This window comes from Oncorhynchus nerka, linkage group LG22, assembly GCF_034236695.1.
Source record: "Oncorhynchus nerka isolate Pitt River linkage group LG22, Oner_Uvic_2.0, whole genome shotgun sequence".
In the NCBI taxonomy this organism is placed as follows: Eukaryota; Metazoa; Chordata; class Actinopteri; order Salmoniformes; family Salmonidae; genus Oncorhynchus; species Oncorhynchus nerka.
In genome coordinates, this window is record NC_088417.1 from 66,592,348 (window position 1) to 66,617,099 (window position 24,752).

The following is a 24,752-nucleotide window of genomic DNA, read 5'->3' on the forward strand; positions in this document are numbered from 1 at the left end:
AGGCTCCTCGTGGAGTGCAATGTAATCAGGTGGTTAGAGCGTTGGACTAGTTAACTGTAAAGTTGCAAGATTGGATCCCCCGAGCTGACAAGGTGAAAATCTGTCGTTCTGCCTCGTTCCTAGGCCGTCATTGAAAATAAGAATGTGTTCTTAACTGACTTGCCTAGTTAAATAAAGGTGTAAAAAAAAAGAATAGGCAAAAATACAGATTTCCGATTGTTATGAAAACTTGAAATCGGCCCTAATCGGCCATTCCGATTAATCGGTCAACCTCTAGTTTGTAAGCAGGAGGATAGAGTTATGGTCTGATTTGCTAAGGGTCAGGGAGGGCCTTGTATGTGTTTCTGTGTGTGGAGTAAAAGTTATCTAGCATTTTTTCACCTCTAGTTGCGCAGATGACATGATGGCAAAACGGATTTCAGTTTCCCTGCATTAAAATCAAGGCCATGACAAAATACCGCCTCTGGATGTGCAATTTCTTGTTTGCTTATGGCCCTATTTTGTGTGTGTGTTGCATGGTATACTTTTTCAATACTAGAACATGAAAAACGGTTTGGTACTTAGTGCTGATTAACCAACATTTATTTTACATGTTGGGGGTTATTTAATAATTCAATGACTTGAATTCCATTTAGTTTGTATTTTTGGTGAGCACAACGCGTCGTTTCGCTAGAGCGAAATCATTCACTAGAGAAATTAAGTCAACTATATGGGACGCTGGTCTGAAGGGAGTTGCCGTTTTTAATTTTTAAGAGAATATTTCACCTAGTTCAGTGCAGAAACGTGGTAATTAACTACTATGACCATAATCAATTGCACCTGTTTTTTTCCCGATTTGGACAGAGATGGATACACATTTACGCCTGCTATGTTAGGTTAGATACACACAGACCACATAGAGAAATGTACATAACACAATGATGAGAGAGAGGGATAGAGACAGTTCTTGAAAGTGTGCCTTATTTTCTTTTGAAGAACTAGTCAAATGATTTTGTCAGACAGCTCTGCAGCATGCTTAGTAGTCTAGCCTATCAAAATAGAAAGACTAAAGTCCGTAGCCTACAGTATGGTTAGCACAGAGATAATGTTGTTTGGCAGCTACTGCCTGAGGAGAGATGATGAATTTAAGGAATTAAAAATAATATTCATCAAATAAAAACAAAGTAATATACACAACTGAAATATTGTATTATTTCATAGTAATATCAACCTTTTCTATTGATGTCTAACCAATGTTGACCTAACAGAGACAATGGAATATTTTAGATTTTTTGGCAATTTAATGTTAACTGTTTTAGGCTTTGGAATTTCCATTTAAAAGCTCTAAAATCATTTTACTGTTGTTATTCATAATGCATTTAATATAAAAAATATATATATCAAAATCGAAAACCGTGATATTTTAATAAAAGCAGTAATCTCTCAATGTTACTGTAATTTTTGTTACTTTCGGTACATCAAATCGAATTTTATTTGTCACATACACATGGTTAGCAGATGTTAATGCGAGTGTAGCGAAATGCTTGTGTTTCTAGTTCCGACAATGCAGTAATAACCAACAAGTAATCTAACTAACAATTCCAAAACTACTGTCTTATACACAGTGTAAGGGGATAAAGAATATGTACATAAGGATATATGAAAGAGTGATGGTACAGAGCAGCATAGGCAAGATACAGTAGATGGTATCGAGTACAGTATATACATATGAGATGAGTATGTAAACAAAGTGGCATAGTTAAAGTGGCTAGTGATACATGTATTACATAAGGATGCAGTCGATGATATAGGGTACAGTATATACGTATGCATATGAGATGAATAATGTAGGGTAAGTAACATTATATAAGGTAGCATTGTTTAAAGTGGCTAGTGATATATTTACATCATTTCCCATCAATTCCCATTATTAAAGTGGCTGGAGTTGAGTCAGTGTCAGTGTGTTGGCAGCAGCCACTCAATGTTAGTGGTGGCTGTTTAACAGTCTGATGGCCTTGAGATAGAAGCTGTTTTTCAGTCTCTCGGTCCCAGCTTTGATGCACCTGTACTGACCTCACCTTCTGGATGATAGCGGGGTGAACAGGCAGTGGCTCGGGTGGTTTCTGTCAAATGTGTTATGTCATCTACTGTTTGAGAGGATCCGTCTGTCTATCAGCACAGCCGATGTCCCCTTATAGCGCGAAAGCACCGTGCCTTCTCCACTTACTCGTCGCTAGCTATAGCCTGTCCCAAGGAACCACTGCACTCACAGGGAATCTGAGCTGCATCACCATTTATGCTGAACAGAAGTTAACACACTTGAATCATGCAAGACAGAATGTAGAAATGTTGAAACTATTCGCAAAACAATGTTCATTTACAGGCTAGAACACTTTACAATGAGATACTGGTAGCCCACAGCTTTGTAGGCTAACTTTCAGTTCACTATTCTAGTACCTTGTTTGATAATATGCAAACCATAACGTAAAATATTGCTGATTTCAAAATTGATTGTTATGAAAAAAGTTATACATTCAGTCAAGATCATCTTTGCTCAAGCATCAAACTGTGTGTGTGAGAATGATGTCATGGGTCTTAGACAGTGCACACTTTTATAAAAGACGAGATTGCTTCTACTATGTAATTGTTGTTGATCAGTACAACAAAATAAGTCCCAAATTGAAGGGAAACCCATTAAATCAGGCAAAACCAGCTCAATAACTTAAATGCATTCGCACTCCTTTTAAATATGCATTCACCTTTACTGTGAATAGGCCTAGGCTACATCTTCATTTACCCAGTTCATCAATACATTAGAGATATACCATTCAAATGAATGATTGCCGTTATGTAATTTGATTGTATTATTGATTCATTAATGCATACATTTTTTTTTTTTTTTTATAATAATAATGTTATTCAACTCAAAAGATCAAGTGCCATTCTGTGACTTTGGCTAATACGCCTTCTTTTTTGCTGTGGTATCGTTTTAGTATTGAGTATCGTGATGGTATTGAGTATTGTGATACTAAACCTGGTGTCTATATTGTAGTCAAAATTCTGTTATCTTGACAACCCTAGTGTTTGTGTAGTGTGTGTGCGTGCTTTATGAAACTGACCTGTAGTCCTACTCTATTTGCCCCATTTAGTGTTTTTAGCAATGCAGCCTGTATCTACAACACTAAAGCATAACTAGGATAATGTTCTTCCCTCCTACTGTTTTAATATCATGTCCGTGAGTGCATGGAGGTGAAGTCATAATCACACACACAGACGTTTTGTTCTTCTATCCTCGTGTGGACCTAAAATTAATTTCCACTTTTTTCCTTAACCCATAAGCCCTAAACCTAACGCCTAAACCCTTACTGTACCCTAATTTTAACTCTAACCCCAAAGCTAAAAACAGCCTTTGTCCTCATGGGGTGTGGGAAATGTCCCCACGAGGAAGAATTATTCTTCTATTACTATCCTTGTGGGGACTTTGGCCATTTTTAAAAATTTTTATTTAGATCCCCTCAAGAATAGAATAACCAACCCACACACTGCCCTGAAAATTAATGATCAGCCTGCTATATCCAAATTGTTAGGAGAATAGATGTGGCCCCCTAGAGGGAGATGGTGTTGATTATGTAATTTTGTGTATCTGTGTCATGAAGGGATTGAGTTGTTCTGCTCACCTGCCCAGGGGGAAGGCAGACACAAATCACTGTGAATGATTATGCCCACAGTGTACTGCCGGCTCACTCCACTGAGAGGGTTTGTGTTGAGTGACACAGTCACAGACAGACATTTGCATCATTGGTTTACAGATGTCCTATTATGACCTCAGGTAAATCAGGAATTTAATTTATATTTTTATATCTGCATAGTATCATTCAAATTGACTTGTGTCCATTACTCCTGATTTTCTATGTTGTGTGGAGATTATCATGGATGGATGTGTGTGTGAAGGGACAATGGTGTGCATACTTGTGTGTCGCATTGCATCCTTAGCACAGAATGCCCCTGTGCTGCAGCAGTGCCCAATGTGTGGGTATTACACATAGGCCTGTCAAACAAAGTGCCTGCATGCACGCACACACACTACACACTGTGTGAGACTTCCTGTCCCTAGCCCCTGATCCCATCTCGTCTACCGCTGCTCTGCTCATTCACATCATCCCCTCTTTTCTACTGGCCAAGGCTGTGCTTCAGTTCACTGCTCCTTTTGGCAATCATCCCTCATCCTCTTCCTCATCCACACTACCCTCGCCCACTGTGCTTCTCCCTCCGTAAGAGTTGGTGTCCATGCCAGGCAGCCCAGGTACACACACAAAAAAACGTCTTAGGGGTGGGGGATCAGGGCAGGGTAAAGAGGGGAGCCCCTGTTAGGATGCTGAGGCTATGATTCCCGATTTATTTTATTGTTTGTATTTGTGCCATTGAATTGGAATTCAGTTCACCCCAGTGTTTCCCACATATTAATTTAGCAGCAGCGTTTCAATCGTTGCTAGCACTACAAAAAAATATGATTTCATAATTTTTTATAAATGTAATTGGTATGGCAAATCGTTTTCAGTAGGGGTGTAACGGTTCACCAAACCGTGGTACGTATTGCGGTTTTGGGGTCATTTTTTTGGTTTTGGCACAGCGGGAAAATGTAAATGCCAACAGTTACTAAAGAATTTTTTTTTTTTTTTTTTAAAGATGCAATATATCACTTTCTGGGCAATCCAACCAAATTCACAAAAATATAAATGCAACATGTATGTTTCATGAGCTGAAATAAAAAAAAATCCCAGAAATGTACCACACGCACAGCTTATTTCTCTCAAATGTTGTGCACAAATGTATCCTTTGCCAAGATAATCCACCCACTTGACATTTGTGGCATATCAATAAGCTGATTAAATAGCATGATCATTACACAGGTGCATCTGTGGCTACTATAAAATGTGCAGTTTTGTCACACCACACAATGCCACAAATGTCTCAAGTTTGAGGGAGCGTGCAATTGGCATGCTGACTGCAGGAATGTCCACCAGAACCGTTGCCAGATAATTGAATGTTCATTTCTCCATCATAAGCCACCTCAAACGTTGTTTTAGAGAATATGGCAGTACGTCCAAACGGCCTCAAACGCAGACCACGGGTAACCACACCAACCTAGGACCTCCACAACCGGCTTCTTTACCTACGGTATCGTCTGAGACCAGCCACCCAGACAGCTGATGAAATTGTTCCTTTATAAAACCAAAGAATTTCTGCACAAACTGTCAGAAACTGTCTCGGGGAAGCTCATCTGCGCGATCGTCATCCTCACCAGGGTCTTGATCAGTTCGGCATTGTAACTGACTTCAGTGAGCAAATGCTGACCTTTGATGGCCACTGGCACGCTGGAGAAGTGTACTCTTCACTGATGAATCCCGATTTCAACTATACCGGGCAGATGGTATTGTGTGGGCGAGTGGTTTGCTGATGTCAACGTTGTGAACAGAGTGCCCCATGGTGGCAGTGGGGTTATGGTATGTGCAGGCATAAACTACTGACAATGAACACAATTGCATTTTATCGATTGCAATTTGAATGCACAGAGATACCGGGATGAGATCCTGAGGCCCGTTGTCGTGCCATTCAACCACCACCTTCACCTCATGTTTCAGCATGATAATGCATGGCCCCATGTCACAAGGATCTGGTACATTATTCCTGGAAGCTGCATATGTCCCAGTTCTTCCATGGCTTGCATACTCACCAGACATGTCAACCATTTTGAGCATGTTTGGGATGCTCTGGATCAACGTGTACGACAGCGTGTTCCAGTTCCTGCCAGTATCAAGCAACTTTGCTCAGTCATTGAAGAGACGTGTGACAACATTCCACAGGCCACAATCAACAGCCTGATGAACTCTATATGAAGGAGATGTCGCGCTACATGAGCCGAATGCTGGTCACACCAGATACTGACTGGTTTTCTGATTCACGCCCCTACTTTTTTTTTGTAAGGTATATGTGACTAACCGATGCATATCTGTATTCCCAGTCATGTGAAATCCATAGATTAGGGCCTAATTTATTTATTTTAATTGACTGATTTCCTTACATGAACTGTAACTCAGTAAAATATGTGAAATTGTTGTATTTGTTTTTGTTCAGTGTAGAAATGTGTTAGACTTACTTTCAATGAAAATGAAGGATCTAAGAAGCGATAGATCTGTGTAGTAAACTCAGCAAAAAAAGACACCTCTCACTGTCAACTGAGTTTATTTTCAGCAAACTTAACATGTGTAAATATTTGTATGAACATAACAAGATTCAACAACCGACATAAACTGAACAAGTTCCACAGACATGTGACTAACAGAAATGGAATAATGTGTCCCTGAACAAAGGGGGGTCAACATCAAAAGTAGCAGTCAGTTTCTGGTGTGACCAGCAGCTGCATTAAATACTGCAGTGCATCTCCTCATGGACTGCTCCAGATTTGCCCGTTCTTGCTGTGATATGTTACCCCACTCTTCCACCAAGGAACCTGCAAGTTCCCGGCCATTTCTGGGGGGAATGGCCCTAGCCCTCACCCTCTGATCCAACAGGTACCAGACGTGCTCAATGGAATTGAAATCCGGGCTCTTTGCTGGCCATGGCAGAACCCTGACATTCATGTCTTGCAGGATATCACACACAGAACGAGCAGTATGTCTGGTGTTATTGTCATGCTGGAGGGTCATGTCAGGGTGAGCCTGCAGAAAGGGTACCACATGAGGGAGGAGGATGTCTTCCCTGTAATGCACAGCATTGAGATTGCCTGCAATGACAACAAGCTCAGACCGATGATGCTGTGACACACCGCCCCAGACCATGACAGAACCTCCACCTCCAAATCGATCCCGCTCCAGAGTACAGGTCTCGGTGTAATGCTCATTCCTTCGATGATAAACGCAAATCCGACCATCACCCCTGGTGAGAAAAAAACGTGACTTGTCAGTGAAGAGCCCTTTTTGCCAGTCCTGTCTGGTCCAGCGACGGTGGGTTTGTGCCCATAGGCGACGTTGTTGCCGGTGATGTCTGGTGAGGACCTGCCTTTACAGCAGGCCTACAAGCCCTCAGACCAGCTTATTGCGGACAGTCTGAGCACTGATGGTGGGATTGTGCGTTCCTGGTGTAACTCGGGCAGTTGTTGTTGCTATCCTGTACCTGTCCCGCATGTGTGATGTTTGGATGTACCGATCCTGTGCAGGTGTTGTTATACGTGGTCTGCCACTGCAAGAACGATCAGCTGTCCATCCTGTCTCCCTGTATAGCGCTGTCTTAGGTGTCTCATAGTACGACATGGCAATTTATTGCCCTGGCCACATCTGCAATCCTCATGCCGCCTTGCATTATGCCTAAGGCACGTTCACGCAGATGAGCAGGGACCCTGGGCATCTTTCTTTTGGTGTTTTTCAGAGTCAGTAGAAAAGCCTCTTGTCCTAAGTTTTCATAACTGTGACTGACCTTAATTGCCTACGGTCTGTAAGCTGTTAGTGTCTTAACGACTATTCCCAGGTGCATGTTCATTAATTGTTTATGGTTCATTGAACAAGCATGGGAAACAGTGTTTAAACCCTTTACAATGAAGATCTGTGGATTTTTACGAATTATCTTTGAAAGACAGGGTCCTGAAAAGGGGATGTTTCTTTTTTTGCTGAGTTTATTTCTATTCTTTGCTTTTTTTAAGTTTAATTTTTGCATCTTTAACTTTCAGTTTTTTGTAAACCAGCTGAAAATACAATATTTTGGGTTATTGAAAATATTTCAGTGGTTTAGATGGTACAATGATTCTCTACACTGCTTGTTTTGTCACAAACTGAAATGCAACCAGGAAATGGCTGGTTGGAAATTCGCATATCGCACCTTTAAGAAAATATAGTGTATAAACTGATTCCATATAATACCTGATGAGAGCACAATCAGGAATTTCCCACACATTTTGTTAAATGAAAACACATGTTTACTCTAGAAGAAGACTAAAATAAAGTGCAATATGCATGTGAAATCATGGTTCAGACATTATTTAGGCCTATGCTATAAGGTTTTCTTATTTTGAGAAAAATATGTGCACTTGTGACTCATAAAAGGGGGCATGTCTGCAGCACGGTATTTCTCGTTTGCAAGGCTGTCACTGTTAAGTAGCTATCTGTAGCCCTGGAGGTCCATCCATCTGTAGTAAACTCAACACAGGGTGCATTGGCCAATTCGTTGACTACTTAGGCTTTAGTTTGCTTATATAGAGCATGTACTACCTGTTTGCTGAAATGGGTGCTAGCAGGCGAAATTCGTAATGTGGCTCAAGCACTTTCACCAGGTGCTGAAACCCCTATTCTTCTAAACCATTGAGAATGGGCGCATATCCACGGCTATAAACATACCTATCGCTCTTGTAATTCTTTTGGCCGGGTCAGGATCAGCTGTGAAGGGCTGCTTGAATGCAGAGGGGAGATTTTTTTGTGTGTGTGTGTTTCTCTCTTGCTCCGGTAGTAGGAATACTGGGGTGACGTCAGCGTAAATGTGTTGGCAGCTGCATAGGCTATTCTTGTTGAGCAGTGTCAAGTGTCCACATACTTTCTCTGTCCATTGCCGTTGTAATCTACTGGAAACTATACATGTTCCCACACCACTCACCACCGTAGAGAAATCGTTAACGGCTGCACCGCACAAAAGGACAGCTTGAAGTACGCCAATTAAGATTTGCATTTTGATTACAACGTTCGATTAGTCTAATTGTTTAACGGATTAGCCTGAAAAAAAGTTTGCTCATATTTCCTCAAGGCACAGGCATAGCCTATAGGCCTAGTGTTTTTATTTTTGTTCAATATTTGTTTTCTGTATTCATTCGGGTTCACAGTGCGGACTGAACCGAGGTCCCCGCGAATACCTGTAGGGTTACACCCCTAGTTTTCAGTGTAAACTTAAACGACTAAAACCAGATAGAAAATATGTATTTTTTAATGGTGGAAAAAGTACCCAATTGTCATACTTAAGTAAAGATACCTTGATAGAAAATGACTCAAGTGAAAGTCACCCAGTAAAATAATACTTGAGTAAATGTCTAAAAGTATTTGGTTTAAAATATACTTAAGTATCAAAAGTAAATGCAAGTGCTAAAGTATACTTAAGTATCGAACTAATAGTATAAATCCTTTCAATTTCCTTATATCAAGCCAACCGGATAGCACAATTTTATTTTTTATTTGCGGATAGCCAGGAGCATGCTCCAACACTAAGACATAATTTACAAATGAAGCATTTGTGTTTCGTGAGTTCTGCTAGATAAGAGGTAGTAGCAATGACCAGGTATTTTCTCTTGATTAGTGCTCGAATTGCACCATGTTTCTGTCCTGCTAAGCATTAAAAATGTAGTACTTTTGGGTGTCAGAGAAAATGTATGGAGTAAAAAGTAAATTTTCTTTAGGAATGTAGTAAAGTAAAAGTAGTCAAAAATATAAATAAACTACAGATACCCCAAAAAACGACTTATGTAGTACTTTAGTATTTTTATTTAAGTACTTTACACCACTGGTATTTTTCAATAAGATCATCTTTGAGAACTAACAATCCCCAAAATAAAAACTAGACAGTCTGTGGCCAACCACCATTGATTTTGATTTTGTTATGTTTGAGTCACTGAGATCACACAAGAACACTGCAAAAGCCATGGCAAAATGTGTAGAATTGCAGGAAATGAGCTTTAAAACATACTTTTTTTCTCTTCTCCCCATGACATGTTTTGTGAAAGTAGTGCGTACAGGGATGTTAGCTAGCTAATTAGCTATCATTACCTGAGTGACTAGCTAGCCAAGTGAGCGTGTGAAATAACAATTGCTGACTTGGTGTCTAAACCAATTAACTTGAGGTAGAAACGCAGTTTTCTGAAAACTGCTTAATGTGCTAGTAACCAAATAGACTTGTGAAGAGACGAAGAATGAGGAAACCAGAGCATTGTGGGTTGCTATATAGGCAAGCAGTGCTTACCACACTGGAGTGACGAGTTGCATCAAATGCTACAAATATATATTGTAAGTCTTTTGGGGTTTTTCAGTGAGTTAAATCCAGATGGACAAATCCATGCTTCAGCCTATTTATTTAAAGCTGCTATTCAGCGTCAGTTGAGATACAGGTTATAATGCTATTTCAGGGGAAATTATATTTCAGATGGTGTCAACATAATACAAATTGAATTAATTTGAGTAGAATGTCCTTTTTAAAAAGTCACCAGAAGTGAACTTCTCACAGTCGTATATAAAATTTAAAAAATGAAACATGTGGTGCACCCCCGTTAACTTTGCCACCGCTACTGTAAAAATCCTAGGGGATACACTGCACCCTCATATGACCCTATTTGTGAACTCTGTTGTGACATGTCTTTGTAAAACTAGAGAAATTATTCAATGTTCTATTCAAAGCTTACAAAAAACTTTTTAAATCCTGGATTCTGTGTGGAGATAATGCTTTATCTGTATATAATCCTAGTTAAATCACTGCTTCCCAGTCTTTGGCTCTCTAGGCCAGAGTTCCCCAACTAGCGGCCCATGGGCCGAATTTGGCCTGCGGGTCATTTTTATTTCCCCCACCCAAGTTTTCGGAGCAAAAAATATATACTATTTTAATCATTTATTGTTGGACATAAGACTGTAAAAACACCAGCAAATCAGCCCCAGGTGGTTTTAATTTTTGAAATCTGTTCCAAGGTATTCCCATGCATAAGAGATACTGTATATGTGATCGTATACAAATGCAAGCAAGGTTTGAAATGATTATGTTTTAGTCAAATATATCTGTCTGTGCTTCTTGCAGTCAATTTGCATTTGTCATTATTTGTAATTATATTCCGGTCCCCTGACCATCCACGCAAGAAAAAAATCAGCCCGCGACTGAATCTAATTGATGATCCCTGCTCTAGGCTATATAGAATATTAGTGTGTGTACATGTGTGCCCCCACGTCACTCCATCCATGCCCTGTCCTCATGAGACTGAGTGCTCTCGTCCCAAATGTCACAGCACTTTGGCTCAAAAAGAGAGAGAGGAAGAGGCTGAGAATGCCATGCAGTCCTTGGCATCATCCCTGCCTGCCACTACTGCGCACCCCCCCCCGCTCCATAGACACACACACACTCTTCCCTCAATCCTCGCCTATCATTCTGTACTGAGAGCAGTCCAGACAGGGACATCATGTGATGGATGGTTCTGTACCCGATAGGGGGATCTATGTCCAATCGCATCAGACAGACAGACCCTCCATCCTAGAAGCCTGCATTGAGGGAGGCTGACCTGATTGTGCTGGTTGGGCCTGGAGCAGGCCAGGGAGACCGGGACTGTGGCTCTCTATAGCTCCATGTTTAGTGGAGGAGTAAGGTTCATAAGGGTCAAGGGTCACTTTAGTTTTATAAGGGTCATCATGGTTAATAAGGGTCATTAACATATTGCTTATTTCCTTTAGCCAGACACTGAGTCTAAACAGAGATGTGTCCCTAAATGAAACTGGTAGAGTACCAATCATTTCTTAACAACAAGATTGCAGGTGTTTCTATAATCAAAAAATTAGTGTTCTTTGTTGATAAACTTCAGACAAGACTAGAGAATTTGTAATAGGAGTGCTGCTGCTGACTAGCCTGGGTTTTCCCTGGCTATCTTCCTTTTATGGAATATACCGTGATTGATTGTATGGTTGTGGTTCCTTTCGGCCCAGAGTGTGGGTGAATGGGTAGGGCGCTAATTTGTTTGGTGTTTTCCCGTGTCTCCCTTATTACTTTTTTTTTTTTTTAATTATTTCACCTTTATTTAACCAGGTAGGCTAGTTGAGAACAGGTTCTCATTTGCAACTGCGACCTGGCCAAGATAAAGCATAGCAGTGTGAACAGACAACACAGAGTTACACATGGAGTAAACAATTAACAAGTCAATAACACAGTAGAAAAAAAATGGGCAGTCTATATACAATGTGTGCAAAAGGCATGAGTAGGTAGGCGAATAATACAATTTTGCAGATTAACACTGGAGTGATAAATGATCAGATGGTCATGTACAGGTAGAGATATTGGTGTGCAAAAGAGCAGAAAAGTAAATAAATAAAAAACAGTATAAAAACAGTATGGGAATGAGGTAGGTGAAAATGGGTGGGCTATTTACCAATAGACTATGTACAGCTGCAGCGATCGGTTAGCTGCTCGGATAGCTGATGTTTGAAGTTGGTGAGGGAGATAAAAGTCTCCAACTTCAGCGATTTTTGCAGTTCGTTCCAGTCACAGGCAGCAGAGTACTGGAACGAAAGGCGGCCAAATGAGGTGTTGGCTTTAGGGATGATCAGTGAGATACACCTGCTGGAGCGCGTGCTACGGATGGGTGTTGCCATCGTGACCAGTGAACTGAGATAAGGCGGAGCTTTACCTAGCATGGACTTGTAGATGACCTGGAGCCAGTGGGTCTGGCGACGAATATGTAGCGAGGGCCAGCCGACTAGAGCATACAAGTCGCAGTGGTGGGTGGTATAAGGTGCTTTGGTGACAAAACGGATGGCACTGTGATAGACTGCATCCAGTTTGCTGAGTAGAGTGTTGGAAGCCATTTTGTAGATGACATCGCCGAAGTCGAGGATCGGTAGGATAGTCAGTTTTACTAGGGTAAGCTTGGCGGCGTGAGTGAAGGAGGCTTTGTTGCGGAATAGAAAGCCGACTCTTGATTTGATTTTCGATTGGAGATGTTTGATGTGAGTCTGGAAGGAGAGTTTGCAGTCTAGCCAGACACCTAGGTACTTATAGATGTCCACATATTCAAGGTCGGAACCATCCAGGGTGGTGATGCTAGTCGGGCATGCGGGTGCAGGCAGCGATCGGTTGAAAAGCATGCATTTGGTTTTACTCGCGTTTAAGAGCAGTTGGAGGCCACGGAAGGAGTGCTGTATGGCATTGAAGCTCGTTTGGAGGTTAGATAGCACAGTGTCCAATGACGGGCCGAAAGTATATAGAATGGTGTCGTCTGCGTAGAGGTGGATCAGGGAATCGCCCGCAGCAAGAGCAACATCATTGATATATACAGAGAAAAGAGTCGGCCCGAGAATTGAACCCTGTGGCACCCCCATAGAGACTGCCAGAGGACCGGACAGCATACCCTCCGATTTGACACACTGAACTCTGTCTGCAAAGTAATTGGTGAACCAGGCAAGGCAGTCATCCGAGAAACCGAGGCTATTGAGTCTGCCGATAAGAATATGGTGATTGACAGAGTCGAAAGCCTTGGCGAGGTCGATGAAGACAGCTGCACAGTACTGTCTTTTATCGATGGCGGTTATGATATCGTTTAGTACCTTGAGCGTGGCTGAGGTGCACCCGTGACCGTCTCGGAAACCAGATTGCACAGCGGAGAAGGTACGGTGGGATTCGAGATGGTCAGTGACCTGTTTGTTGACTTGGCTTTCGAAGACCTTAGATAGGCAGGGCAGGATGGATATAGGTCTAGCAGTTTGGGTCCAGGGTGTCTCCCCCTTTGAAGAGGGGGATGACTGCGGCAGCTTTCCAATCCTTGGGGATCTCAGACGATATGAAAGAGAGGTTGAACAGGCTGGTAATAGGGGTTGCGACAATGGCGGCAGATAGTTTCAGAAATAGAGGGTCCAGATTGTCAAGCCCAGCTGATTTGTACGGGTCTAGGTTTTGCAGCTCTTTCAGAACAGCTCAAATCAGTGTGGCAGATCAAATGTATTAGGCCTATTACTAATCATTTTAATTTCAGAAATTGTCAATCTAGAAAGTCCAACACATGTTATAGTCTGGAGTTTCTTAAATTCTCACATCACGTGTTTACCTGATTTGTGATCAAAGTCTTATCCCTATTTGTGTGACGTTTGTAGAAGCTGGCAGCCGAGTGCCAGAGCGCGGGCTACAGCGGCACGCTGATCCCCTATAAGTGTGACCTGTCCTGTGAGGAGGACATCCTGTCCATGTTCTCTGCCATCAAGACACTGCATCAGGGGGTGGATGTGTGTATCAACAATGCAGGCCTAGCCCACAACGAACCCCTGCTCAGTGGCAAGACCGACGGCTGGAGGAACATGATCGATGTGAGTGGACAACACACACACACAATGTACATGGGTTCTCACACACACATACACACACACAGCCTATGTACCATGTCTTTCCAATCAACAACAACTGTAACAACATAGTAACTACTGTAACTGTGTGCTGGGCTGTCATACAGTTGTTACTCAACAACTGAACTGCTGTACTTAAGTGTAGCAACCATAGCTAAATAGAGAATAACTGTGAAAAACATTTGGTTGTAGAGTAGAATCAGAATAATCTTTATTTACAAGTACAGTGCATTTGGAAAGTATTCAGACCCATTAACTTTTTTCACATTTTATTAGGTTACAGCCGTGTTCTAAAATTGATTAAAAAAATAAAAATAAAAAAGAGTCTTCTTCAATCTACACACAATACCCCATAATGACAACGCAAAAACAGGATTAGACATTTTAGCAAATTTATTCCAAATAAAAAAACATCCTTGAGATGAGTCTACAATATGATTGGTGTCCACCTGTGGTAAATTCAATTGACTGGACATGATTTGGAAAGGCACACCTGTCTATATAAGGTACCACAGCAAAAACCAAGCCATGAGGTTGATGGAATTGTCCGTTGAGCTCCTAGACAGGATTGGGGCGGCAGGGTAGCCTAGTGGTTAGAGCATTGGGCTAGTAACCGAAAGGTTGCAAGTTCGAATCCCCGAGCTGACAAGGTACAAATCTGTCGTTCTGCCCCTGAACAAGGCCGTCGTTCTGCCCACTGTTTCTAGGCCGTCATTGAAAATAAGACTTGCCTAGTTAAATAAAGTTAAATAAAAATTGTGTCGAGGCACAGATCTGGGGACGGGTACTAAAACATTTATGCAGCAGTGAAGGTCCCCAAAAACACAGTGGCCTCCATCATTCTTAAATGGAAGAAGTTTGGAACCACCAAGATTCTTTTTAGAGCTGGCCGCCCAGCCAAACTGAGTATTCAGGGGAGAAGGGCCTTGGTCAGAGAGGTGACCAAGAACCCGATGGTCACTCTGACAGAGCTCCAGAGTTCCTCTGTGGAGATGGGAGAACCTTCCAGAAGGACAACCATCTTTGCAGCACTCCACCAATCAGGCCTTTTAAGGTAGAGTGGCCAGACGGAAGCCACTCCTCAGTAAAAAGGCACATGAAAGTCCGCTTGGAGTTTGCCAAAAGGCACCTAAAGGACTCTGACCAAGAGAAACAAGATTATCTGGTCTGATGAAACCAAGATTGAACTCTGGCCTGAATGCCAAGCGTCACTTTTGGGGGAAACCTGGCACCATCCATACGGTAAATCGTGGTGGTAGCATCATGCTGTGGGTGTTTTTCAGCGGCAGGGACTGGGAGACTAGTCAGGATCGAGGGAAAGATGAATGGAGCAAAGTACAGAGATCCTTGATGAAAACCTGTTCCATAGCACTCAGGACCTCAGACTTGTGCGAAGGCTCACCTTCCAACAGGACAACAACCCTAAGCACACAGCCAAGAGAATGCAGGAGTGGCTTCAGGACAAGTGTCTGAATATCCTTGAGTGGCCCAGCCAGAGCCTGGACGTGAACCCGATCGAACATCTCTGGAGACCTGAAAATATCTGCAGTGACGCTCCCCATCCAACCTGACAGAGCTTGAGAGAATCTGCAGGGAAGAATTGGAGAAATTCCCCAAATACTGGTGTGCCAAGCTTGTAGCGTCATACACAAAAGACTCGAGGATGTAATCGCTGCCAAAGGTGCTTCAACAAAGTACTGAGTAAAGGGACCAAATATTTATGTAAATGTGATATTTCATTTTTTTTGTGTATACATTAGCAAACATTTCTAGAAACTTGTTTTTGCTTTGTCATTATGGGGTGTTGTGTGTAGATTGATGAAAAAAAATATTTTAGAATAAGGCTGAAACGTTTTTAAAAAATGTGGGAAAAGTGAAGGGGTCTAAATACTTTAAGAATTTGCCCTAGTGAGAAGGTTCTGCCAGCGATAGACACTTTACAAACTGAATACAGACAAGTTCACATAGACATCGTACAGATTATACAATATTGGAACGATAAACATAAAACTATACTATAGTCTGATTACAGTGGGAATATGCAATTTACAGAGGGGAGATAGATATAATATATAAGCAGAGGGAAGGATGCTGCCGTGGCGAATAAAGACAGTGTTATGCGTCGGTGTGATGCATCGTACAAAGGGTTTAACGAACCCACAACCATACAAACTTCCAGTGTGTGGGTACTTAAACATAGTAGGCCTGTTAGAAGCAGTGCCAACACACACACTCCCCCTCACAAGGAATCGTCCCATTGCCTGGTATGGTGCTACTACACAGAGGCCCACTTGTAGAAGAAGCCAGGCATTATTTCCCTCCATCTATTATGCTGGGCCTTTTCTTTACACTAATTCATCAAACTCAAGACCATTCCATTCAAGCCACTCCGGCTGAGCCCTCCGGCTCAAAATGTAGTCCCATCCCTACAAAGGAGCTGAGCATTTCTAACGCCTGTCCCATCTGTTGGCATGGCGGCCAAGATGAATGTGTACGCTGTGTATATTTTTAGACAGTGTAATCTGTGTGCTGTCCTTGTTTTGCCGTGCCACCCCCCACTATTTCCTTAGTTACACCGTTGGCGTCACTCTCAAAGTCACATGATGGAGGAGACCGGTCAGGTTCAAATGACACAATTTGACACAGTGACACACAATGACACAATCTCTACCTGTGTGACCAGCCAGTAACCAAACAGTATGTTATCTGAGGTCCATTTTATTTTATTTTTTCACCTTTATTTAACCAGGTAGGCCAGTTGAGAACAAGTTCTCATTTACAACTGCGACCTGGCCAAGATAAAGCAAAGCAGTACGGCACAAACAACAACACAGAGTTACACATGGAATAAACAAACATACAGTCAATAGCACAATAGAAAAGTATATATACAGTGTGTGCAAATGAAGTAAGATTAGGGAGGTAAGGCAATGAATAAGCCATAGTGGTTAAATAATTACAATTTAGCAAATAAACACTGGAGTGATAGATGTGCAGAAGATGACTGTGCAAGTAGAGATACTGGGGTGCAAAGGAGCAAATTTGTATAAAAAAAAGAATAATAACAATATGGGGAGGAGGTAGTTGGATGGGCTATTTACAGATGGGCTATGTACAGGTGCAATGATCTGATGCTTAAAGTTATTGAGGGAGATATGAGTCTCCAGCTTCAGTGATTTTTGCAATTCTATCCAGACATTGGCAGCAGAGAACTGGAAGGAAAGGCGGCCAAATGAGGAATTGGCTTTGGGGGTGACCAGTGAAATATACCTGCTGGAGCACATGCTACCGGTGGGTGCTGCTATGGTGACCAGTGAGCTGAGATAAGGCGGGGCTTTACCTAGCAAAGACTTATAGATGACCAGGATCCAGTGGGTTTGGCGACGAACAAAACTAAGGAGATGATTGTGGACTTCAGGAAACAGCAGAGGGAACACCCCCCTATCCACATCGATGGATCAGTAGTGGAGAGGGTAGCAAGTTTTAAGTTCCTCGGCATACACATCACAGACAAACTGAATTGGTCCACTCACACTGACAGCGTCGTGAAGAAGGCGCAGCAGCGCCTCTTCAACCTCAGGAGGCTGAAGAAATTCGGCTTGTCACCAAAAGCACTCACAAACTTCTACAGATGCACAATCGAGAGCATCCTGGCGGGCTGTATCACCGCCTGGTACGGCAACTGCTCCGCCCTCAACCGTAAGGCTCTCCAGAGGGTAGTGAGGTCTGCACAACGCATCACCGGGGGCAAACTACCTGCCCTCCAGGACACCTACACCACCCGATGTTACAGGAAGGCCATAAAGATCATCAAGGACATCAACCACCCGAACCACTGCCTGTTCACCCCGCTATCATCCAGAAGGCGAGGTCAGTACAGGTGCATCAAAGCTGGGACCGAGAGACTGAAAAACAGCTTCTATCTCAAGGCCATCAGACTGTTAAACAGCAATCACTAACATTGAGTGGCTGCTGCCAACACACTGTCATTGACACTGACCCAACTCCAGCCACTTTAATAATGGGAATTGATGGGAAATGATGTAAATATATCACTAGCCACTTTAAACAATGCTACCTTATATAATGTTACTTACCCTACATTATTCATCTCATATGCATATGTATATACTGTACTCTAGATCATCGACTGCATTCTTATGTCACTAGCCACTTTAACTATGCCACTTTGTTTACTTTGTCTACATACTCATCTCATATGTATATACTGTACTCGATACCATCTACTGTATGCTGCTCTGTACCGTCACTCATTCATATATCCTTATGTACATATTCCTTATCCCCTTACACTGTGTATAAGACAGTAGTTTTGGAATTGTTAGTTAGATTACTTGTTGGTTATCACTGCATTGTCGGAACTAGAAGCACAAGCATTTCGCTACACTCGCATTAACATCTGCTAACCATGTGTATGTGACAAATAAAATTTGATTTGATTTGAATGTGAAGCGAGGGCCAGCCAACGAGAGCATACAGGTCGCAGTGGTGTGTTGTATATGGGGCTTTGGTGATGGATGGCACTGTGATAGACTGCATCCAATTTGCTGAGTGTTGGAGGCTATTTTGTAAATGAGCACAGACCTGGATAGCATGACAGAACTCTGCAGGCCGTCTCTGCAGTAGATTGCAACTCCACCCCCTTTGGCAGTTCTATCTTGGCACAAAATGTTATAGTTGGGGATGGAAATGTCAGAATTTTTGGTGGCCTTCCTAAGCCAGGATTCAGACACGACTAGGACATCAGGGTTGGCGGAGTGTGCTAAAGCAGTGGGGGGAAAAACTTAGGGAGGAGGCTTCTAATGTTAACATGCATTAAACCAAAGCTTTTACAGTTACAGAAGTCAACAAATGAGAGCACCTTGGGAATAGGAGTGGAACTGGGGGCTAAAGGGCCTGGGTTAACCTCTACATCACCAGAAGAACAGAGGAGGAGTAGGGTACTGCTTAAGGCTATAAGAACTGGTCGTCTAGTGTGTTGGGGACAGAGAATAAAAGGAGCAGATTTCTGGGTGTGGTAGAATAGATTCAAGGCATAATCTAGTACAGTACATAATACATACAGAACCTGAGTTCGAGGCTGGGGCCAACATGTAAACAAAATGAGGTACCGTGTTATTGAAACAGTCCAGGGGGCATCAGTAGTGTAGCCGAGTGATCATAGGGTCAAAAGAGGAGCAATAGGTGAGTACGGGTGCTGTACGGTATTCACCACTACGCTGGGTGAGCAGGGGACGCAGCATTCATAAAAAACTAACGGGCTGGGGCTAGAACATAGTTCTGTGGCGACATCGTAACAGAATAGCCTGTTGAGACCACATCGGGCGATCACGTCGGCAGTCCAGTCGTGATGGATCGGCGGGGCTCCGTGTCGACAATAAAGGGTCCAGGCCAATTGGCAGAAGGAGGTTATTGTAGCCCTATAATTAGTTGGTATATGGGGCTAGCTGGTGCTTGCTTCGGTACAGAGGCGTTAGCTAACAGTAGCCACTCGTTTGCAGGTATCTAGCAGGTAGCTAGATAGCTAGCAGCTAGCTAGGAGTAAAGATCCAGAGTGGCAGGAATCCGGTGATATGGTAGAGAGAAGCAATCCGATATGTTCTGGGTTGATATCGCTGTGCAGACTGGCAGGTGTTGTCCGAGCTAAGGCTGGCTGATGCCGGGGGGGGGGGGGGGGGGACCGCTAGCCGTGGCTAACAAAGACTAGTAGCTAGTTAGCTCCTGGTGGAACTTCCAGTTATAAGAAATAAAAATAGCCGATCCGTAACACATTTGGTGAGGCGGGTTGTAGGAAAGTATATTTACTTCATAGATAGAAGTGAGATTAAGATATATACGAAAAAAGACTGGGTATTTACAAGGGATAAGACAAAGACAGATATACACGTCCTACTGCGCCGCCATCTTGGATATGAGGTGTAATTTCACAAGGGGCATTGGCATTGACACTGTGGAGGACAATAACTACAGTCTTATACACCTAGACAGACTATATTTTTGTTTGTGAAGGCAGATACAAGTGCAAGTATTTGACTGAACCTCTCCTATAGGTGAATGTCCTGGCCCTGTCAATTTGTACCCGCGAGGCCTACCAGTCAATGAAAGAGCGGAATGTGGACGATGGCCACATCATCAATATTAACAGGTAGACTACAGCTTCTTTTCAGCCTGTTAAATGCCTGTTATAACTGACATTTTATATGATTTAAGATTCTCTCAGAAGATACAGTAAAGAGGGCCTACAATTTTACTCTTGGTTTTAGACAGAAGAGAAGTCAGAGGGATACAGGATAGAGGATGTATCACATACATGCCATTCTCACTTTCTCTCCTTTTCTCCCTCCCTCGCTTACTGCTATAGTATGGGGGGACATAGAATGGTACCTAGTGCAGATGAACACTTCTACTGTGCCACTAAATATGCTGTTACTGCTCTAACGGAGGGGCTACGGCAAGAGCTGCGGGAAGCAAAGACTCACATCAGAGCCACGGTGAGAAGAGCAGCATTATTATTCTCTCTTTTTCATATGAATCTGACAACTGTCTTATACAATTATTAGATGTAATTTGATTGTTTTGTGGGTGTGTACGTACATATGCACGCTTGTGGTGTGTGTTCGTCCGTCCGTGCGTGCGTACGAGTGTCTGTCTGTGTATGTGTACATAAACATCAATAACGAACATGGTTTGTGCCTTCCTCTTCCATAGTGTATATCCCCTGGAATAGTGGAGACTGAGTTTGCCTTCCGGCACCACAACAGTGATCCAGAGAAAGCAGCTGCTGTGTATGAGAGTATAAAAGTAAGGCAGCTAGACTAGGAGTGTGGGTGGGTGGATGGGCCTACCTCTTCTCTCAATACAAATACATGAAGAAATGTTTGACTAATTAGCATTTTTTTCCTCTGCAGTGTTTGAAAGCACAAGACATAGCCAGTGCAGTCACATACGTTCTGGGCACCCCGCCTCACGTCCAGGTAATGTAGTGCTCTGTCTGTCGCTTCTGTCAATACTTGGCTTACTTATTTATATCTTGCCTCTTTCTCAAGTCAAGACTAACTCCTCTTAGATAGACCAATGGTACTATACACAGAGTGTACAAACCATTTGGCTCTTTCCATGACCGACTGACCAGGTGAATCCAGGTGAAAGCTATGATCCCTTATTGATCACTTGTTAAATCCTCTTCAATCAGTGTAGATGCAGGGGAGGAGACAGGTTAAAGAGTACTTTTTAAGCCTTGAGACAATTGAGACATGGATTGTGTATGTGCCATTCAGAGGGTGAATGGGCAAGACAAAGATTTAAGTCCGTTTGAGCGGGGTATGGTAGTAGGTGCCAGGAGCACAGGTTTTAGTGTGTCAAGATTTGCAACTATGCTGGGTTTCACGCTAAACAGTTTCCTGTATCAAGAATGGTCCACCACCGAAAGGACATCCAGCCAACTTAACACAACTGTGGGAAGCATTGACGTCAACATGGGCCAGTATCCCTGTGGAACGCTTTCTACACCTTGTAGAGTTCATGCCCCGACGAATTCAGGCTGTTCTGAGGGCAAAGGGGTGCAACTCAATATCAGGAAGGTGTTCCTAATGGTTTGTGCACTCAGTGTACATTGTCAATGGTCCTGACCTGCATAGTCTGAAACACCTCTTTTATAGAGGACATTCATGCAGTTTGTTGAGTTTGTTTGTGTATGTAACCCTGCTTGTCTGCCTCTAGATTGGAGATGTGCAGATGAGGCCAGTGGAACAGGTGTCATAGCAACCGAGCAGGAAGGAATCAGCTGAAGGAGCAGATAGAGCCATGGTGACGACTCCTTAGCGACCCCTGCCGGCAACGACGAAAATAAACTAGGATTCAACTGGATGTGGAGTGAAGGGATCTGTTTGAGGAGGCGTGGAGGTGGTTGTGTGTGGTGAGGAGAGGGTGGGCAGGTACTCTTAACCACCACTGAATTACTATGAGTGCTGCAACATGGTCTTTTGTGTATTGCTCTGAAGCCACTGCAAACTTAGGAGAGGAGGGTTGTTGCTCCTGTGGTCATATATTCTACCTGACCATCCTGACAGAGGGAAGAGTATGCCATCAATTGCATTTTTGTTTTTGTAAGTCATAACACATATCTGTTTAAAATGATGGAAGACAACACTGCTATTCAATAAAGAATGATAATTATATATATATATATATATATTTTTTTTTTTTGTATAGGTATTTTAGCTTTGATTATTGGTAGATGTGGCTGATATTCTGTACTCCCTAACCATAGATGCTCAATCCATTTCTACGGTCTTATGTTTTTAATAACAAGCAGATTTGGTTATCCTGGTATTAAGTCTGCTCGTATGTTTTTCAAAACCCATGTCAACCATCACTAATCAGAAAATGTGTATAAGGGACATTCAAGCACGCTTACACAACCCCATTTCCATATGATTTAAATTGTTTTGCACTTTGGATCCATTTGGAGGAGTATAAAGAAAACACTGTCATCTTGTCTAGAGGAAGTAACTAACTAGTATACTCTCCCCAAGTGTGTACTTGTATGATATAGTAGAAGTTTATCAATAAAAATGATTTAGGGATTGTCAAAGGTGGCTCCTTTTTGTGCACCATTATTTGTTTTGATCATGTGTTAAATCTTTTCATCTTTTGATAGCAATTTACTGTCAATCTAAATAACCCTACATTGTTAGTTATTCTGTTAATTGAACAAATATAAACTAGATGGCATAATCTCAGACAGGTTTGTAAACAAAACCCCTCAGAATATAGGCACCATCAACTGATGATCATAACTTGGCACACCCTTTGGCTCTTGAGTCAGTTGGCTTTTTATTTTGCCTTACATAACATGACAGAGTTGTACAGTATGATTATATATGGCCTACAATGACAATATTTACTGATTATTCTTATAATACTAAGAGCGTCTGCTAAATGACTTAAATAAAAAAATAAAAAATAATACTTATTTTAATAAGTGTAAATAAGTGTAAAATACTCATGACTTTTCCAATAAATTGAGTCACGGAAAGTGACCATTTGTCAGATTGCAATGGATATAATACATAATATATAGCCTATAGGTCGTTTTCAATAAAACGTCACAATAACATTGTGAGACAGGTAGCCTAATGGTTAGCGCGTTGGGCCAGCTAGTTCAAATCCCCGAGCTGACATTGTAAAAATCTGTTATCCCACTGTTCCTAGGCCATCATTGTAAATAAGAATTTGTTCTTAACTGACTTGCCCAGTTAAATAAAAAAATAACTTCCCATTTTCAACAGCGTTTTTAAGAGTGTTTAACCTCTATGGGATTGGTGTTGCTAACGTGCGCTAATGTGACTAGAATTATGTAAATTACAGCAAACTTTGCAGGACATAGACATGTCTTATATGGGCAAAAAGCTTAAATTCTTGTTAATCGAACTGCACTGACCAATAGTAGCTATACAGTAGCTATTACAATAAAAAAAAATACCATGCTATTGTTTGAGGAGAGTGCACAACAACAAAAAACTCACGTCAACTGGTTTGATACATTCACCTCTGAAGGTAAATAATGTACTTACATTCAGTCATCTTGAGGGTCCCAGAGATCAAATGTAACATACTTTTCAGTTTGATAAAACTGAGTTCTACAGTTTGAACTCCTACTGTCTGGCTCCACACCAACCCTGCCCGGCCATCTAGATGTGTGAAGGTTAGTGTTTTTCTGTAGGGAAGCTAATTATCCGTCATGTATGACATTCCTGGGAGTGTGTAAACTTACATTTTGTATTACCATAGTTGTGTATGTTCTCTATTGTTATGCACTTAGATATATCAATTGACCAATTAGGCACATTTTGGCAGACTTGGTACAAAATAGTGTGCAGTATTGCAATGCACTGCTGCCATCTGGTGGCCAAAGTCTAAATTGTGCCCAAACGCCTATATGATATGGCTTTTCTCTTGCATTTCAAAGAAGATTTTTTTTTAATAGAAAATGCACGTTTTTTTGTTGGTATTAACTTTTACCAGATCTAATGTATTATTCTAGACATTAATTTCACATTTCCACAAACTTAAGTATTTCCTTTCAAATGGTATCAATAATAGGCATATCCTTGCTTCGGGTCCTGAGCTATATGCAGTTGGATTTGGCTATGTCATTTTTGGGGAAAATTGAAAAAAGGTATAGGCTACATTGATTGATGGACCACGTAAATTTCGCTAGCTAGCTAATAACAGATCACGTCAATATGGCTAGATAACAAGCAAACTTTCAAGGGTTAAACTAGATGACTATATCCAAATGTTGTTTGATTTACTTGCCATCTATATTGGTGATGACAGTAGTCCGACTGACAATTTACCAGGACGTGGACTGGTAATGATGATGTTTGCTTAGCTAGCTACATGTCAAATCGATAGGCACCTCCATGTATCTGAAATTACATGATCAGTGATGTTTACGGATCATGAAAAGCATGCAGTTACTTGCTGTATAACTGATGATAGAGGTAAATGTGTACAATTGTTTTGCATGGAATAATGGGGAATTTGTAGTTCTGACTATTAAAACCAAATAGTCGTAACATTTATGTAACAATCCCTTAAACAGCATGTAGTTGTCAATGGTTTTAGCGGAGCTGTGGG

At 41.9% G+C, this 24,752-nt stretch overlaps 2 protein-coding genes across 2 annotated transcripts in view; one reads left to right on the plus strand and one right to left on the minus strand.

The window, feature by feature from the left end:
* Positions 1-23,395, plus strand: part of LOC115105516 (dehydrogenase/reductase SDR family member 11) — a 49,850-nt gene extending 26,455 nt beyond the window's left edge. The window contains exons 2-7 of the mRNA XM_029627644.2: positions 13,842-14,051; positions 20,159-20,253; positions 20,470-20,599; positions 20,817-20,909; positions 21,017-21,082; positions 21,828-23,395. Coding sequence (XP_029483504.1) covers positions 13,842-14,051; positions 20,159-20,253; positions 20,470-20,599; positions 20,817-20,909; positions 21,017-21,082; positions 21,828-21,869 — 636 coding nt within the window. The 3' untranslated portion in view covers positions 21,870-23,395. The remainder of the gene's footprint in view (positions 1-13,841; positions 14,052-20,158; positions 20,254-20,469; positions 20,600-20,816; positions 20,910-21,016; positions 21,083-21,827) is intronic.
* Positions 1-24,752, minus strand: part of si:ch211-283g2.1 (sodium- and chloride-dependent GABA transporter ine) — a 57,864-nt gene that overhangs the window by 1,410 nt on the left and 31,702 nt on the right. The window lies entirely within an intron of this gene.